This window comes from Toxorhynchites rutilus, chromosome 1 (genome assembly GCF_029784135.1).
Source record: "Toxorhynchites rutilus septentrionalis strain SRP chromosome 1, ASM2978413v1, whole genome shotgun sequence".
NCBI lineage: Eukaryota > Metazoa > Arthropoda > Insecta > Diptera > Culicidae > Toxorhynchites > Toxorhynchites rutilus.
In genome coordinates this window covers 113,331,586-113,350,107 of record NC_073744.1, presented here as the reverse complement: position 1 = coordinate 113,350,107, position 18,522 = coordinate 113,331,586, and the positions used below count along the sequence as shown (strand labels likewise).

At 38.8% G+C, this 18,522-nt stretch overlaps 1 protein-coding gene across 9 annotated transcripts in view; it reads left to right on the top strand.

Annotated features, from left to right (window-relative positions):
- Nucleotides 1-17,089, top strand: part of LOC129774152 (mucin-2) — a 103,505-nt gene extending 86,416 nt beyond the window's left edge. For 5 of the 9 annotated variants that reach the window (XM_055777983.1, XM_055777926.1, XM_055778075.1 and 2 more), the window contains 2 exons: nucleotides 14,339-14,657; nucleotides 14,845-17,089. In XM_055777983.1, the coding sequence (XP_055633958.1) occupies nucleotides 14,339-14,657; nucleotides 14,845-15,202 (677 nt within the window). In that variant the 3' untranslated portion in view covers nucleotides 15,203-17,089. Of the gene's footprint in view, nucleotides 1-14,338; nucleotides 14,658-14,844 lie in introns of those variants that run through there. The other 4 variants (XM_055778306.1, XM_055778193.1, XM_055778028.1 and 1 more) reach the window with 3 other exon arrangements.
- The last annotated feature ends 1,433 nt before the right edge of the window (nucleotides 17,090-18,522 follow it).

Sequence of the window (18,522 nt, the reverse complement as noted above, 5' to 3'; positions counted from 1 at the left end):
TAATCTATGAAGATTATAAACTGCGCGTACTTCATAAATACATTCCACATGCTGCTCGCTCACTTGTGTTTTTATTGTTCTTTCTTGTTCATATGTAAATAGGTTGAAATCAAGCAAATTTAGGGTGCTACAAAATTTATTGATTATAATATTACTTGCTCACAAAGTACCATTACTGAATTGATGGTTAAGAATTGTTTTATTTTGTGTCTTCTGTTGCTATTTTTTTTTCTAAATTTACATTTCTTTGTATAGTTGTGGAAAGTGGTTACATGGTATAAGCATTAAGTGAATTTATTTTCGTTGTCGTTTTTGTAGATTTGTAGGTTTCGTTGTGTGCATGCTAGTTCAAGTTTCATTATCTGCCTTTCACTTATTGAATGATTGCTTGGTTGCTTTTTGTATATTTACTATACATACATTGTTTTAACATCGTGTTCATATGATAATCATTTCTCGGATACTATCAAAATTGAATATTTTGGAGGATTAACACTAATACTTGGTTTAAGGGGGTAGCACACTATGAACATCAGAAAAAGTATGTTATTTTCGCGATTTTTTAAACGAGAAAATAGATTACTATGATTAATCTGATATCACAGTTTTATTAGGTATATATTACTTAACAAAGAAAAATTATATTGTGTCAATTGGACTGTCCCCTGAATAGCCGCAACCGGTTTGTTGAACCCTTGCAGCCAAAACCTTGTAAACTGGTGGGAGTTCTACAAGCTTTTCTAGTGGACCGATTTCAACCAATGATTTTTTACGTAATCTTGGATATATTTCCTGTCATCGTACGTAGGGTTTTACCAAAATATTTATTTTTGATGAAAAGTGGACATTTTTTGTAAAAAATAGCGTTTTTGCCTCAACAATCGAGACAAAAACATTCACCAAAATTTTATTTTTCAAAATATCAATGGACCGTTCCAGAGGTAGAACTCCCACCAGTTTGCAAAACTTAGTTTCGATACAAACGCGTTTTAAATTTTGAATCCGCGCTCTTTCCCAAAGATTTTGGTCCTCTAATTGGCTTGTAACTTTGGAACGAAGCATCGGACAAACCTGGGACGAAAACTACAGTAAAGTTGACATCCCAGAGAAGAACATATATTTTATTTGTTTGTTCAAGTTTCCATAGTGTACTACCCCCTTAAATAATTAGATTTTGTGATTATATACATACAAGAGCGTACGTATTTATGTGAAAACTTCTATTAATTTGCTCAATGATGAAGGGATCTCAAATGTTTTTTTTTAAACATATCGTTCGTTCTTTTGAAGTTTTGAACTCAGCTGTCGTTAACAGTGTTTTTTGACGTAGGACTACGTCTTTCATTTCTATACCGGGGTGTAAAATCAAAGTTTCGAAAACGAAAGCGTTACGCCGGAGACCGAGATTTTGAGCGTCAATAGCTTCTAAACAACTGAACGAAATGGTATGATAAACACTTCATTCGGAAGATAAAATGTCTACGCGTTATATACTTGTTACTTTTTGATCCAAAAACTTGTTTCAATAGTATTAAAATTGCTTTCAAAACAGGCTATTGAAATCACCAATCGGTATATAAGCGAGCGCCGCTCGGACATCCACTCAGTTATAATTGAACAGCGATTGGAGCATGTTGTCGCTGTTGTGATGAAGCTTTTCGCTTATCATGAAAGCGCGAATGAACGGTGTCACCAAGAGCCTATTTGTGCACCTCAGGCCAGAAGTGAATCCATCAGGAGGAGAGTGATCACACAAACGGTTCTCCGGGAAGAGATCGGAGCAGCCGCCACACACACACATACACGCGCGGAACTCTTCGTTTGGATGCCATTCAGCATCGAGAAAATTTCGGAAAGATTCAATCGTTGCTGAAAAATCATCTGCCAGTTCCCCTGAGAACTGAAAAATACATTCATGCGAAAGAGTTCATTTTAATGTTTTCTATCCATGTAACACTGCGACCAAATATTTTTCAATTAAGTGCAGGTGGTTATCGAGTTAGCATTAACCACTGGTGGGCTTCGAGTATCGAGGAAAATCTGGAAAGAACTAATCGTTGCTGAAAAATAATCTGCCAATTCCCCTGGGAATTGAAAAATACATTGACGCGAAAGAGTTTATTCTAATGTTTTCTATCCATATAACACTGCAACCAAATACATTTGGTTTTTTGATTTTTCAATAAAGTGCAATTAATTAGCAGGAAAGCTTCTGAAGATTATTCTCCCCCATCAGTAGAATATTTTCGTATCAAATACAGTTTGCGCGCGCAATGGAATATGTTTCGCATCGCGAGAATCATATAATTTTCAATCAATTATTGCTCAGTCGCCCAAAGTTTCAAACTCAAAGAGTTCATTCGCCTCTAGTTTGCCTTCCAAATTGCCATCGCAAACCACACCTTCTCTCGATTCAGTCACGGACAAAAAGCATACTTAAGCGATATTCTCAAAGGGTTCATTACCTGGCCTGACCTAACCTGAAACGCATTCAGTTTGTTTGGGACTGTGCGGAGCGCAGAAAAGCCGATCCATGAGAAAGAGAAGAGAAAATGACCGAGAGAATACCAGTATCGAAAATTGGTTCCGCTTGAGACATCGGAGCAACCGCCGCACACACACATACACGCGCGCAACTCTTTACGTTTGCTGGTTATCGAGAAGAATCCAGAAAGAAGTGATCGTTGCTGAAAAATAATCTGCCAGTTTCCCTTGGAATTGCAAATTACATTCAAGCGAAAGAGTTTATTTTAACGTTTTCTATCCATATAATACTGCGACCAAATACAATTGGTTTTGTGATTTTTCAATCAAGTGCAATTAACAGGTGGTTATCGAGTTAGCATTAACAACTGGTGGAGTACTTCGAGATGAATCCGAACGAATCCGTTTTCGAAGTCCCCCATATATTCATTTATTCATTCATTCAGAATGGATTCAGATTCAACTTCAAACAAATGATCACTGAATCAACGATAGTCCTACGTCAGAATTGCGGTTATACCATAGATATAACCCACTTCCTGTTTTTTATGTAAGGAATGTATCTAAACTTACAGAACATACATTTTAGAAGAACTGCTACAACTGCTACATTTTCTGGCTTTATGTCATTTTCGAAGCTTTATGTCACTACTACTAAGATAGAATGATCCAATCCGTCTTCGTCACAATCTGTCATTGTGGAAACAGAAAACGATAATTTGACATTGGTAATAACATCTATAGATAAATGAAAAACCATTGCGTATGATCTGGTCTTCCAGAAATCGGAAATTGTAGTATACCAGTAAGCTGTTGAAATCCGCTTGAATTTCTTAATTATCTTAAAATACACATCAGTGAAGAACTGTGTATTCCGTTTTCAACATCCAAGAACTGTGAATGCTTCTGTCGTGGTCTGTGCTATGTGCTTGTTGAACTGCAGTTTGCTATCAATAATTACACCCAGATCTCGAATAAGGTTGTCATGCTCAAGGGAGATGATTATCTGCGATTTTCTCAGAAGTACCCCATGAATAATCCTCTCGGACATTTTTCCGATGCAGCATAGAATGAAAATACCGCGATAATTTTCAACTTTATTGATGCTCTCGGATTTGTGAGTCGGAACTATTGGGTTGGGGAAAAAGAAATGTCGTATATTGTCAATATATGGCAACATTTGAACATATCTTGTGTTGTACTTATCGCATCATCATACTATACGGCTTTTTAAAGACGACAATCTGTGCTACAAGTGTCGTTTTGACAGTGTTGTGATAGTCCTTTTCAGTCTCAAGTTATAGCGCGTCAAAGATGGAGTCCACCAAGCAAGAAATTCGCCATATTTTACGTTTTTACTACCTGCGAGGTAAAACTGCAACGAAGGCGGCCGAAAAAATTCGTGTAGTTTATGGACCCGATACTGTAACGATTCACACAGCACAGCGGTTGGATACACCTCGTACTGGTAGGCCAATCGTCGTGGAAACCGATAAAATCGTTGAAATCATCCAAGTAGACCGGCATGTGAGCACTCGCTCGATTGGCCAGGAACTGGGTATAGACCATAAAACCGTTTGGAACTATTTGTAGAAGTTTGGATTCCAAAAAAATGGATAGGTTATATCTATGATATAACCGCAAGGTTGACGTGCGACTACCTTAGCTTAGCAATCATTTGTTTGTACTGATTAAATTTTTGATTGAATGAAACAATTTCAATTGAATTCAATATATTTGCTTTGCGAGTAAAAAGATTGTATAATGAAATGTGAGGTCAATTTATGCATTGTGATAGATTATGTTCTTCGTTACAAGTAAATTTAATGACAATCTATTTACATTTGGTATGATGCCTGGGTCAAAATATGTGAACTGACGAATTATCAAACGATTATTTTGTTTTACATTTCCCTCTGAAGTTTGCATCTCTCAAGTGTACGTACTTCTCGAACCGCGAATTTGCTTGATTTGATGAACTTCAGGCACTCAGTTTCGATTTTGACATGTACGTCGAACGCTTATTGTTTATTCAATCGCAACAATTGGCTATCAACATTTTGCCTAATCATAAAATTGTATGCGTAGAAATTCAGTGAGCAGGAGATATGAAGGCATATCGTTCAATATAATCTTGAATAACCGAGTCAAAGCGTTGTGTTCGTACCCGCTTTCGTAATTCGTGTTAAGAAAACACTTTTCGAAATACAAAAAAACATGTGGGTGCAGAAGTACCCTCGGCTTGCATGAATAAACAACTTCAACTTCTACTTTTTATATTATAGAGGCTTTAAACTTCAAAGTTCATTCGCCTCTAGTGTCTGCACGATTTTTCCAGGTTCCTAAATTTAAGAGACCATGTTGAGACCACATATTCTAGTCTGCACAAAGACAAGCGAGTACAAAAGTACTCGCAGTTTGCATTTATTTGCAAAGCCGATTTCCCTAGACACCTTGGTTTTGAAATCTGTGTTAGACAAAACACATTTCAGTCGGAACAAAAATGCCCCCGACCTGCATGTATTTGCAATGGCAATTTCCCCACGCTCCTTAGATTTAAAGTCTGTGTTAGGGAAACACATTTCAGTCGGAACAAAAATACCCCCGACTTGCATGTATTTGCAATGTCAATTTCCCAACGCGTGAGGGAAACACATTTCAGACGGAACAAAAATACTCCCGACTTTCATGTGTTTACAATGCCGATTTCCCCAAGGCTGCTTGGTTTTGATGGCTGTGTTGGGGAAACCGTAAATCGGACCAATCAAAACGAGACAGTTAGGGCGTTTAGATAACGCTTAACATTTTACAGTTATTCTATTGTTTATCTAAGGAAAAATAATATTTTATTAATTGCGATAGAAGCGTAGGAATATTCCCTATCAATTGATGCAAACATCTTTCCGATCCAGTAAGAAATGCTCGAGTTATAAGCATTCGGAATCTTTCATTTTTTCCTGCATGTTCTGTGTTTAGGTTTTCATTTTACCTCCATATACTCCGGTTAGACGTAGTCTCACGTCAAAAAAGCTGGATGTATGGGTGTCACACGAGTTGACGCAAAACATGTTTTAGACCGAATCAACGCCTGCGATGCACTGCTGAAACGGAACGAACTCGACCCTTTTTTGAAGAAGATGGTGACTGGTGATGAAAAGTGGATCACGTACGACAACCTAATGCGAAAAAAGTCGTGGTCGAAGCGCGGTGTGCCGGCCCAAACCATCGCCAAGCCCAGATTGACGGCCAGGAAGCCAGTTTTGCTGATTGGAAGGGAATCATCCACTATGAGCTGCTCAACTATGGCCAGACCCTCAACTCGGTTCTCTACTGTGAGCAGCTTGACCGTTTGAAGTAGGCGATTGACCAGAAGCGGCCAGAAATGATCAATAGGAATAGTGTTGTTTTCCACCAGGGCAACACTCGGCCTCACACATCTTTGATGACCAGTGTTGCCACACGTACAGATTTATCTGGAAAGGTACAGATTTTTTCGTTATTTTTGGTACAGATTCTGTACGGTACAGAGTACAGATTTTCGTCAAAAAGTACAGATTGGTACAGATTTTTTTCGCGGGTATTCGAACAAAGCAACATTAAGGTACATGATGACTTTTACGCCGCAGTATCGCTTGGTGCGGCAGCTCGAAACTTTTAATAAATGATAGTATGCAATCTAGATTCAGAAAAAAAAACTATGTATAAGTATCATCAAACACACGAATGACGAATGAAATGTGAATGTGGTATTTGTAGTAAATAAATGAGTATTTTCTATGCTAATAAATTGGATTTTTCTGTACAACGAATATTTTCGATAGTACAGATTTTTGGAAGAAAAAGTACAGATAAGAAAGATTTTTAACCCATCTGGTACAGATTGAAATGTTGCAACACTGTTGATGACCCGCCGAAAGCTACGGGACCTCGGATGGGATGCCCTATTGCACCCACCGTATAGTCCGGACCTGGCTCCAAGTGATTATCATCTCTTCCGGTCCATGCAAAACGCTCTTGGTGATACTAAGTTGGTCTCAAAAGAGGCTTGCGAAAACTGGCTGTCTGAGTTGTTTGCAAATAAGGAGGGGGGTTTTATAAAGGGGGGGATAATGATGTTGCCTTCTAAATGGCAACAAGTTTGCGAACAAAACGGCGCATATTTGACTTAAATTGGATAATTTTAAGTATGTTAAATAAAGCGTCAAATTTCGATCAGAAATACGACATAATGGCAATTTTTCACGCATCAGAAAAAAGTTTTGCTCTGCAGTGATTGGTTGAATAAAATTATTCGCGACCGACAGCGTAAATGTTGAGCAAGTGTGAAATGAAATAGATTCCCAATACTATCCTTATCCTTCTACACCCAACTAGCGTTGGCAGAAAACATTTCATCTTGGGTAGAAATGATGCCATTTCTTGTGCTGGGGAGCTGTTTTAAAAGCTTAAAAATAGTTTGTATGTATGCGACATTTCTTTCTGTTTCATTTCTTTCTGTTTCCTTCTCTCATTTCATTTGGGATTGTGCCAAAAAAAGTCCATACGACGTCGATGGGGTATACTAATGATATACTTATATTGGGGAGTAGAACATTTTCTGTAATTTTTCAGCTCATTTAATGTAATAAATCGGGATGCCATAACTTGTGCTGAAAATTAACTTTGGGTGTACAAACAAATATGTGCATACAATCGATCCCTACCATTTTCATACTTTTCATTCCAATTCCAATTAATTACCGAGCAGCATCGCTTAGTAAACAATTTGTATTTAGTTAGAAGTTCCCAAGTGTTTTAATTCTCCATACAAACCACATACAAACGGTTTTCCTGAAAATAAAAATTGAGAAGTTTTCCATGTCTTGAGCTATCAACAACATCGAGGCCTCCTTCAGCCGAATGACCCGCCTTTCCTTATAATGGTGAGAGCCACCAAACATGGCGATATGAAAAGCACATTTTCAGAAGAACGGAAATAGGCCATCAGCGCCAGCGCCTTTGCGGGGATCGAGACCGTTTTGAGTAATCGTAGTTTTGTCGTTGAGCATGCTATTCATTTGACATATACCAGCAGTGCTAAAGCAATCTAGCACACGCTCTGTCAATGGATTTACAGATTAATTGGAATCATCTGGATACAGATATTTCGATACACTTTCAGACCAAGCGATGCCAGGCATTTTGAAATTTTAGATATTTTAAATAATTCAATAACTTAAATAACAACCAAATCATTTACCAGTACAAAATATGTCTTTGTTTTTCTCTAGTCTTCGTATTGAAGAACCTCTATCTGATAGTTCTCCCCAGACCCGTATTCATCTTTCTCATTCTCACCTAATCTCCCCCTTTTACGAGAGAATATGTTACATTCGATAATCTGCAAATGTTCGCTGCTGTCGCTCTGGTAGGAATACCCGAGAAGATACCCTGGACAACGGTTCGACCTCAAATCCCTGAACCTCGTCTTCGACGGACGAAACACTTAGTTCGTCATCAGCTCTACTTGAAAGGCTTCTCAACTCCATTACTGGCTACGACGGTGTCGGCTCAATGGAATCTATCACCTTTTTAATCTGTGCATCGTTTCGGTCATATGACTTTCCACTTACAGGATCTTCTACAGTTACCCGAACCAGATCGAGACACCACAACATATTTCTTGGGGTTGTAGGTCGTCTGATGTTTATTTCCTGGTTATGTTATCACCGCAGTCGATGGATGACTTCTCCGATTTTCGTTTGATGTCCTTATCTGCAAAATATGTCGACGGAAGAGCAGTCTCGATGTTGGTGTACGACCGGTAACGGAGTGCGGAGTGGTGTAGTACATTACTAGATAATCCTGTAAGTTCTGCTTCCAGTATCTTCAACAACGATTAATTCTGTCTCTCAACAAGGCCGTTTTCCTGAGGCCAGTTCTTGTCGTATGGTTGGGGTGAATTGCATCTCTCTTGCTGTATTCTTCAAACTCGGTGCCCACAAATTGTTTGGCGTTGTCTAAAGTAATTGTGCGGGGATCCCAGTCGTGTAAATATTTGGTCCAATCTGGAAATTGTTTCTTTAGCTGAAACTTTATTCATCAATTCCATCTCCTTGTTTCGACTGTAATAATCGATTATAACGAGCAAATACACACCATTTGGTAATGGTCCAAGAAAGTCAATGGCTACGTCAACCCATGGTTTATTTGGAAGTGGACTGTGTGGCTCTGGTCTATTTGGACGTCCAACTAATCTGGAACCTTCGCATGATGAAACTCGATTAGTGGTTTCACGATCCATTCCTGGCCACCAAACTCGGTCTCTAAGACGGCACTTCATGACCGACTCACCTGGATGTCTCTCATGGGCCAGCTCTAGAATTCGTGAACGTAAATTGGACGGAACAAATAATTTGTTTCTTCAAACAACAGTATCTCCCACCATACCTGACTCGTTCCTGAATGGTATATACGGCTTCACGTCCGGTTCATTCCGCTTTCCCGTCTGTAAAGATTTCTTCACTAGGTATTAAACTGGATCCATTCTTGCAGACTATTCCAAACGCCAGGACAATGGACATTGCATGAATCTCGGACAAGTAAAAAACATATTTTTTGACAAAATGGCGGCCGTTTGAAAAACAAATTGCGATGCAAAACGTTTTTTCTTAAGTTTACCAACTTTTTAAAAATAGTAAAATTTAAAAAATATAACTTTTTAGAGATATATGCGATAGAGCCTGCAGATTGTATCCATGTAAATTCTACATGAATCGGTTCCGTAGAACTTGAGATATCGTGTACGCCAGTTTGAAAAAAAACTAGTTTCGAGAAAAGCGCGTTTGAATATCATTGTTATGGCGGTACCAGGTTAGATACCGCATCACTGAAATGGCTCTAACTCGGTAAATAATAGGATTTTCGATATGTTCTTTCTAGGGTATATTCTTGAATGCATAAACTACAGAAATAAGAATGAAAAAAACTGGAGTTTTTCTAAATTTCTAGACTAGAATACAGCCTTAAAGAACCTATCTAGACTGGAACTCGGTTCATCTATCTAAGGGTGCTTCATAGGGTGGCAGCGAAAATGGTCATGTCAAATTTCTTAAACCGACCATGTACATTTTGTTTGTTGGCCCAAAAAAATGACCTGTGCAAAATTTCAGCGCAATCGGACATGATTTAGGGGTGCCTCTATGCGCTCAAAGTTTTGATTTTTGACCCTCGAAAATTTGTAAAATAGATTTTTTTTTCGATGCCAAATGATTTGAAAATGCATAAAACGTCGAGATCTAGTGTTATGTTAAAAAATGTTGGGCGAAAATTGACCTTTTGGGACTTAGCCTGAGTGGCCAAAAAATCAAAACTTCGAGTGCTTTGAGGCATCCTTAAATCATGTCCGATTGAGCTGAAATTTTGCACAGGTAATTTTTTTTTGGGCCAACAAACAAAATGTAAATGGTCGGTTTTTGAAATTTGACATGACCATTTTCGCTGCCACCATATGAATCACCCTTAGATAGATGGACCGAGTACCAGTCTAGTTTCCGATGAGAGAGGTGTAGCCAAAGGGTTGTTAAGATGGGCGCCTTCTTGTAGCCAGCATAGAAAATTATGGGCATAGAGATCATAGCCTAAAATTAAACACAACAGTATCATGCGATCCTGTTGCAGTATGTTATTCGCAAATCGCGCAATAAAGCTTCCGGATGGATATTCAAACATCTAAGAACTATCGAATGCAATCATTGGCTACAGATCATTACAAATGCTGAACATATTTGCATCAATATTGACTCCAAACAATAAACAATGCGTGAGCCCAACGCAGGCCCTAACTTAAGTTTATGCTGCCTACGCTCAATTTGTGTTGATTGGGATGGGGTTGCCAATACCCCGGGTGTAGCGTACCATAAAATTATTATATTCGGTAAAATGAGTGAAGCCTTCCGTTATCCGGACGATCGATGGGGAAAAAATTAAAACAAAAAGGGGGAAACCAACAATTAATCTCTCTTTGGCAGACTTATATTTTTCGTTCTGTAGCAGGCAATAAGCCAGCGACGTGGCTTATTATGTTATGATTAATATTGCTATAATGTGGTAAGCTTAATGTACTTCCGTTCTACGCATAGTTGGCCCATGTTCCAAAATCAGCAACTGAGAAAAACGCAATCAAAGTTTTCTAACACATGTCTACCAGAAACTTTAAGCGTCTCAATTTAGCAATATACCGGGCTTTTTGTAATCAATAAACTATTGTTTGATGAAATGTGAAAAGTTTTCCTCACTGAACCAATCATGCTTGATTACAGGTTCAAAAATTCGTGGCGGGACAGTTATGCCTAGAATATCAACATGGGACAATATAACTTGATGTTGTTTTTTTGGCATACTGGGAACAAACAATGAGCATTTTGTGTTTTTCCGAAGATTATGAATAAAAATATCGTTTTTATGAAGAAGGAAGTGATCTGCAAACCTTTGCAGAATATAAGTGTCATTGTTATTAGACATTCGCTAACAAAGTGTACACGTGTTCTATTAATATTTTTTAATTTTTTTTTTAAATTAGCTCGTTCTTCTAATCCAGAAATGAGTGTATTAGCCCTGCTGGAAATATGGTATAAAATTCTTTTTCTTGAACCGATTCATTTATTGTGGATTTACAAAAATATCAACATGAGACTGTTGAGTATGATGTTGTGTTTTTAAAGTTTGATAACAAACAATATTTTTATCCTAATTCCTCGCGTTCTTCTATGCATCGTATGACAGAACGTCTACTGGACAGTTATAGTACTGCTGGTTTATATCAGATGAACGGAATATACAACAACAACAACCGCATTCTCGATCTATGCTTCGTAAATTTAGAGATGGTCCACAATACAACAATAACTTCAGCTCCATCTACTCTTGTTAAATTGTGTCATCATCACCCACCACTGCTGGTTTCATTACATGAATCGTCACCGCTCGTTTTTACAGACATAATCGAATCAACATATTATAATTATCGTAAATCAAACTTCGCAATGATGAATCGTTTCTTCTCAACTATCGACTGGAGTGACATTCTGAACGACCGCGACATCGATGGAGCCGCAATGTCCTTGTCGCATGTACTTCTTTATGCAATTGACCAGTTTGTTCCGAAGAAAACTATTAAGGATCCTCCTCATCCTCCATGGACAAACTATCATTTGAAGCGTCTTCGAAGAGAGAAACGACTTACTTTGAAAAAATATTCAAAATACCGAACTGATTTTTGGAGAAAACGCTACTCTGTCGCCAACAAAAATTACAAGTGGTTGAACAACATTTTATTTGGTGCTAATTTGACTCGCGTTCAAAGTAATCTACGACTCAGTCCAAAGGAATTCTGGAAATATGTAGATAAACAGCGAAAGGAGCTCGGACTACCTTCTGTGATGACACACAATAATGTTGAGGCCTCAAACAGAGAAAGCATATGTGCGCTGTTTCGGGAACAATTTAGCAGTGTTTTCGTTAGCGAAAATCTCAACAACGATCAAGTTTTCAAAGCAACAAGAAATGTACCTCATCTGCCATCTGTCTGCGCCCTCACTACCATTAGCCCTAGCAGAGTACAATTAGCTTGTCGCGAAATAAAAAATTCTACAAATCCGGGGCCAGATGGTATCCCCTCCATTGTGTTGAAGAAGTGCTCTGGTAGTCTATCGTCGCCACTAAGTTCGCTATTTTCTCGATCACTGGAATGTGGAAATTTTCCAAAAGCATGGAAAAATTCTTTCGTTTTTCCAGTATTCAAAAAAGGCTGCAGGAAAAATGTCAAGAATTACAGAGGAATCGCCAGCCTTTGTTCGGTGTCTAAGTTATTTGAACTCATAGTTTTGGAATTCATCTCCCATGCATGCAGTAGTTACATCTCACATCAACAACATGGTTTCGTTCCCAAGCGATCTACCTCAACAAATCTGGTACTGTACACCTCATTCATCGCTCGCTCTCTACAGTCACGTCAACAAATTGATGCAATTTATACAGATTTCTCAGCTGCGTTTGATAAAATAAACCACGAAATAGCGGTCGCTAAACTCCGACGTCTCGGATTCCACGGCAACTTCTTGAACTGGTTACGTTCATACCTGACTGGCCGTGTGATGTCAGTGAAAATAGGTGACACTGTATCTTCTCCGTTTCCAGTATCATCGGGTGTTCCTCAAGGTAGTCATCTTGGCCCTTACATTTTTCTTCTCTACCTGAACGACGTTAACTTTTGCTTGGAGTGCCACAAACTCTCTTACGCCGATGACTTCAAGTTGTTTTGGCCCGTCAATTGTCTTAATGACGCAGTGTACCTGCAGCAGCAGCTTGACATTTTCGCTGAATGGTGTGATAACAATAGAATGGTTTTGAATCCTGAAAAATGTTCCATTATATCCTTCTCGAGGAAACGTTCATCTGTCGTTTATGAATATAAATTGCGCAGTGTGATTTTAAGCCGTGTAGTAGCAATCAAAGATCTAGGAGTCATCATTGACAGTAAACTCACATTCAAGGATCATATATCTTACGTCACCGCCAAAGCTTCTAGAACTCTCGGATTCATTTTTCGTGTCACGAAACAATTCAAAGACGTTTATTGCATCAAGGCACTCTATTGTGCGTTGGTTCGCTCAATTCTCGAGTATGCATGCATAACATGGTCGCCTTACTATCAAAACGGTATTCAGCGCATCGAAGCGATCCAGCGTAAATTTGTTCGTTTCGCTTTACGTAATCTGCCCTGGAATGATCCCTCAAATCTTCCTCACTACGAGAACCGCTGTAAATTAATTGGACTTGATCTACTGAGCGTACGTAGAGACGTAGCTAAGGCTACTTTTATATCGGATCTGATTCTCACGAATATCGACTGTCCCGACCTTCTTCAAACGATCAATTTCAACATTTGCTATCGAAACCTACGCTACTACACTTTTATTCGTCTCCCTCACTCCTGCACAAATTACGGGCACAACGAGCCCGTAGCGAGTATGTGTCGAGTGCTAAACCGATGTTTTTCATCGTTCGATTTTCACCTGTCTCGCTCAACTCTCAAAAAAATGTTCCTCGTAGTTCTTAGACATTAATAAAATCTTCATTTAGACTTAGATATAAATTAGATTTAGATATCATTAGGGCACTAATGTAAAGGCCTGTTGATATAATAAATAAAATGAAAATGAAATTTAAAAATTTAATAATTTTTTTGGTGTTTTTCCGGAAGATTAGGCATGAAAACATCGTTTTATGAAGAAAAGTGAAAATTGTCAAAAAGTAACATAGGACAACTATGCGTAGAACGGCAGTGTAGTCCTTAGCGACGTTCTCTAAGACTTCCGATTGCTCAAAACATATATCTGGGTTAGATTTCCAGGAGACTGAAAAACATGGGCGATAAAGTATTAAGTGCAATCCATTTCATTTCAATTGCATTGATATAGCTTAATATGAGAAACCTTAAAATCAACATAGAGGCGAATGAACTGAAAAGTTTAAACCCTCTTAAAGCCAAAAAGAAGAAGAAGAAGAAAATCAACATTTTGAAACATTCATCACATCAATTAATTGTTGAAGTCCATACAGCGTTCATTAGGATTAATGACTTGTATGTCTGCACCAATTGACAGGAAGGGACTACAAACGCAAAATCACCCCGAAGGCATTTTCCGGTGCTTGGAAGTTTGGCTGGTGCAAGAAGCTTATTTGGAAATCATTAAATTTACATCATTTTGTTACTCACTTCTGTACAGCGTGTTGTGGCACTAACTATTTTCTAAAAAGAATTCAATCCAACGTTGATACACACAAAGATTCATTTCAACATATCTTACGTTAGACTCCACAACGCAAGTTTGCGCAAACCAAGCCGCATCATCGAACCAAAGTGCGCTGGTGTCTCCAAGTGCCACAAATAGTACTGTGCCATCCCGGTCGTTCAACGTTGGTGAGTTAGTCTGGGGAGCGGTTCGTGGTTTTCCAGCCTGGCCAGGCAAGGTGATTGAATCGCCGCAAGATGGAAGCATTACTCCCATCGATTGTGTCTGGGTTCGTTGGTTTGGTGGCCGTCCCAACACCGAAATGGTGGCCGTCATCGGACTTAAGACCCTCTCAGAGGGTCTCGAAGCTCATCACCGAGCACAAAAGGATGCTAGAAAGTGAGAATATATAGTGTTTAAGATCGCAGGGATTTGTAGTTAGCATAAATTAGTTGCCCTAGTTTGCTCAATGCTTGAAACTTAGATCAATCTTGCATTTTGATTAGTTTTTTTTTCTAGAATTTTCACTAGTATTATAGATGATGGAATTAACAATAATAATGAATATTATATTTTTTTCTCTTAGGGGACGAAGACTCAATTCACAGCTAGAACGTGCCATCCAGGAGGCTATGATGGAACTGGATCGAGTTTCAGGAACACCTTCGCCGTCGTCTTCGGCAGTAAATACGACCAACCCTGCTTTGTCTTCTAAAGCCGTTCCAATTCTTGCGTCGCCCACCAGTAGTACTAAACTTCCTAGCATTAGCAATATTACAGTGTCACCGACCGGAAGGTCTGCCAAGACAGTTAGAGGGCAAAAATCAAAACTAGTTAGAATAGCTCCAGCACCGCCAACATCTTCTGAATGGCATACAACGTCAACCAATATCAATAATTCGAACAATACAGCCACTATAGTGAATCGGATAAAAATGAAATGAGAGGAACAAACGTTGTATATCCTCAAGTTTGCGTAAAGAGCGGATGCTCGAGATCATGTGCTGCCACCTATGCCTCAGTTGACAGAAACACAACTTATTTATAGCAAACAGAAGAGCTTTATTGCGAATGGTTTTCCAAACATCTTGTTTTGAGAGTGCTATAACATGATAAACGAATTCTCAAATAGTTGGAATTTTTTCCACCAACCCAAGACAATAGACAATAAACCCCTCACAAAAAAGTACACACAGGTCTCATGAGAGTCTGAGAAACAATTTTAATGGCACAACCACTATCAGTACACATCAATTTTCGTACAGTATATAGCATTGATATGTAGCAAATTTATCCAACAAAACATAATATAAATGTCTAGGATAAGAGTGCGTTACAACAACATATTCACGATCAGTGACTTAAATATCATGTTTCACGGTACTTGTCATGCAAGGATATGTTGGACAGGAGAGAACTTAGTTTCTGAAGTATTTCACAAATACTATTTTTGTTATATTTTTGATTATCCTTTTCTGTTACGACTTTTCCATGTTAATCGACACACTAGAACGCTTCCATTGTGATTACGATTAGATGCATGTTGGACAACGTTTTTTGAAGGTGGAAACATAACATTCGTGAGACTTTTGCGTTTCGAGCGTTCCAATGCACGATCAATGTATGGCCTAATGTATTTCACAATAATATTGCATCATTTACAATTTTCATGCCGCGTGGGGCGCATGTGACTCGCTGGTAGTGTAATAATGCTTAGTCAAATATAATTTCTGAAAGAATGATTTTACTGATTTGTTGTGCTATGCAGGATCATGAATAGCCCCTTCTTTGACAATTGTGTTTTTTACACAACTTGAGGTGCAAACGTTCCACACAGTTTAAACGGAAACTCTTCAAAAGTGGCCTGTGCAGAGATCGTGTTTATATCTGCGATAAACAAATTTGCCCTAACTCGTTAGTTCAGCCATCCGGTCGAAATAGTAGATGTCCAGTACCTCGTTCTTGTGCTGTTTTATCAAACATTTAAATGATTCTTACTTAACCCGTTGTGAGGTTACTGCACACCTTAATTTGGATTGATTTTGATTCAGATTCGTGTTCCTTCGATGTGAATTCCTGTTCAGCACGTTGATTGTCGCGTCACCCGTAATTCGGAAAACAATTTCAATACAGCGCTGTTGTAAATGCTCTGGCCACTTCGGGTGGAAAATAGTATGGCATGTTGAATGAGCAACAATTGAATGTACACGAAAATAAGTTACACAATTTGAAATTTGGCATCAGTAGTATCAATTATCGAGTAAATATTGCGAGCATCTGACGAAAGCTACTTCATGTTACCGGAAACATTCACAGCTATAGGGAAATGTTTGGTTTAGTGAAGGAACAGTGGAAAGAGAAAATTGAACCTCGATACAGAATGTTATTGAAAACTATATGTAGAATTTGGACGCGCGTGGGAGGATCCTTGCAAGAACATCACTGGATTAATGGGATGATTGATTACATCATTAGGTTAAGTGTTGCGTACGTACTGGTTTGAGCTACATTGATATATCAAGAATAGATATTGATGATATGTTATCTAAATTATTGATCTAGGTTTTAATGTAGGCTAATAAGCAGAATTTTGTACATTACTATATGTTTTCGCCCAAATAATTTTGTTTTCTTTTTTGTTTGTTGAGTAGATATTATAGATTTGCCGTAGAAGCGGTTACGCATGGATGTATTACGTATTACTATTTTGTTTTCATAATTTCTAAGCATCGAGAATACAAAGTCAAAATTATTTATTGAGTTTGTTTTGGAAACTTGTCCCAGTTAGGTTTATTATTAGGTTATAAAAAATGTTGAAATAAAATCATGTGAATCGAAATAATAGGTATAAATACAAATTCTTCCGAACATTACCTATTTTTGCTGTGGCCAAGTAAAAGTGATTCATTTCTATCAAACATACTGCATACAAACATACGCCGTGGAAAAGTTGAGAACCGAATAATCCATCCGAAAGGCCAAATTTCCTGAAATTCCGTATTCAACACTGTGCGAGAAGGTCTTGGGAAAGTATTCCAAACCACACAAAAACGTCAAACCGAAGGTAGCCGTTCCTGCCATCTAAGACATTCCGTTCCTGTGTCCGGAGGTGGTGAGGAAGTCTTTCAACTTGCTACCTCAGGCAAATACAATAACAGTACCGTTAAACTTGGCTGAGCAACAATACGTTGAAGATGCAGCACTTTGACGACAAATACTCGGTTTATCGACAAGACCGGTCGACTTCAAACAGCACCAAGACGCTACGTAAATGAACAACGGAAGGAAACTGGACTGTCTTCATCGATGACCAACGGTTTGATTGAAGCTAATAAGACCGCTGACATTGCCGATATGTTTCGTTTTCAATTCAGTAACGTCTTTACTGATGAACAACTCGACTCGATGCGACTCGCGACCTAAACGTTCCTTGGTTTTCTACGTCCATGCTACAGTTTTCAATCACCGAGGATATGGTTAGCACAGCAGGAAAGAAATGAAAGGCCTCCACGGGATATGGTCCAGACGGTATTCCATCATTTGTGCCCAAACGTTGCGTGCATACGCTGGCTAAACCACTCGCAACGGCATTTAATCTTTCACTGACCACTGGTGTGTGGGACACGACATAACTACTGTATGTCACCCTGCATTATATACTGCATATGGCGATGTGCAGTAAGAGATTGTGCACAGCTCCGCAGCGAGAGTCAGCCAGAACAGCCAACCTGGTGAGACATGTGATAGGATTCCAGACAGTGAATGGTGTACTGGGGGATTTCCTAATAGAGTTAGATGTTACACATTTGGCGACCGTGACAGGTTTTGCTGCGGATAACTTGCAGCATTTAAATTAACCACATATACTGGATATTTAAGAGGAAAGGAAATCCCCCATTGCGAATCGATGTAATGTGCCTTGTAGGCGTAATCCTAGACGCTAAACTAAACTGGAACGCACACTTAGATGCAATTATCAGTAAGGCCAACATTGTCCTATGGGCATGTTCTAAAATGATAGGCAGAACATGGGGCCTTAAACCAAAAATGGTTATGTGGGTCTATTCAGCAATTGTGCGGCCTAGGATAACCTATGCCTCATTAGTATGGTGGTCAAAGACTAAGGAGACTGTAGCTACAAAAAAGCTAAACAAACCCCAACGACTGGCATGCGTTGCTGTAACAGGAGCAATGCGAAGCACACCCTCAAAGGCATTGGAGGCTATCCTTCACTTGTTACTTTTGGGTCAACATGTTCAGTTGG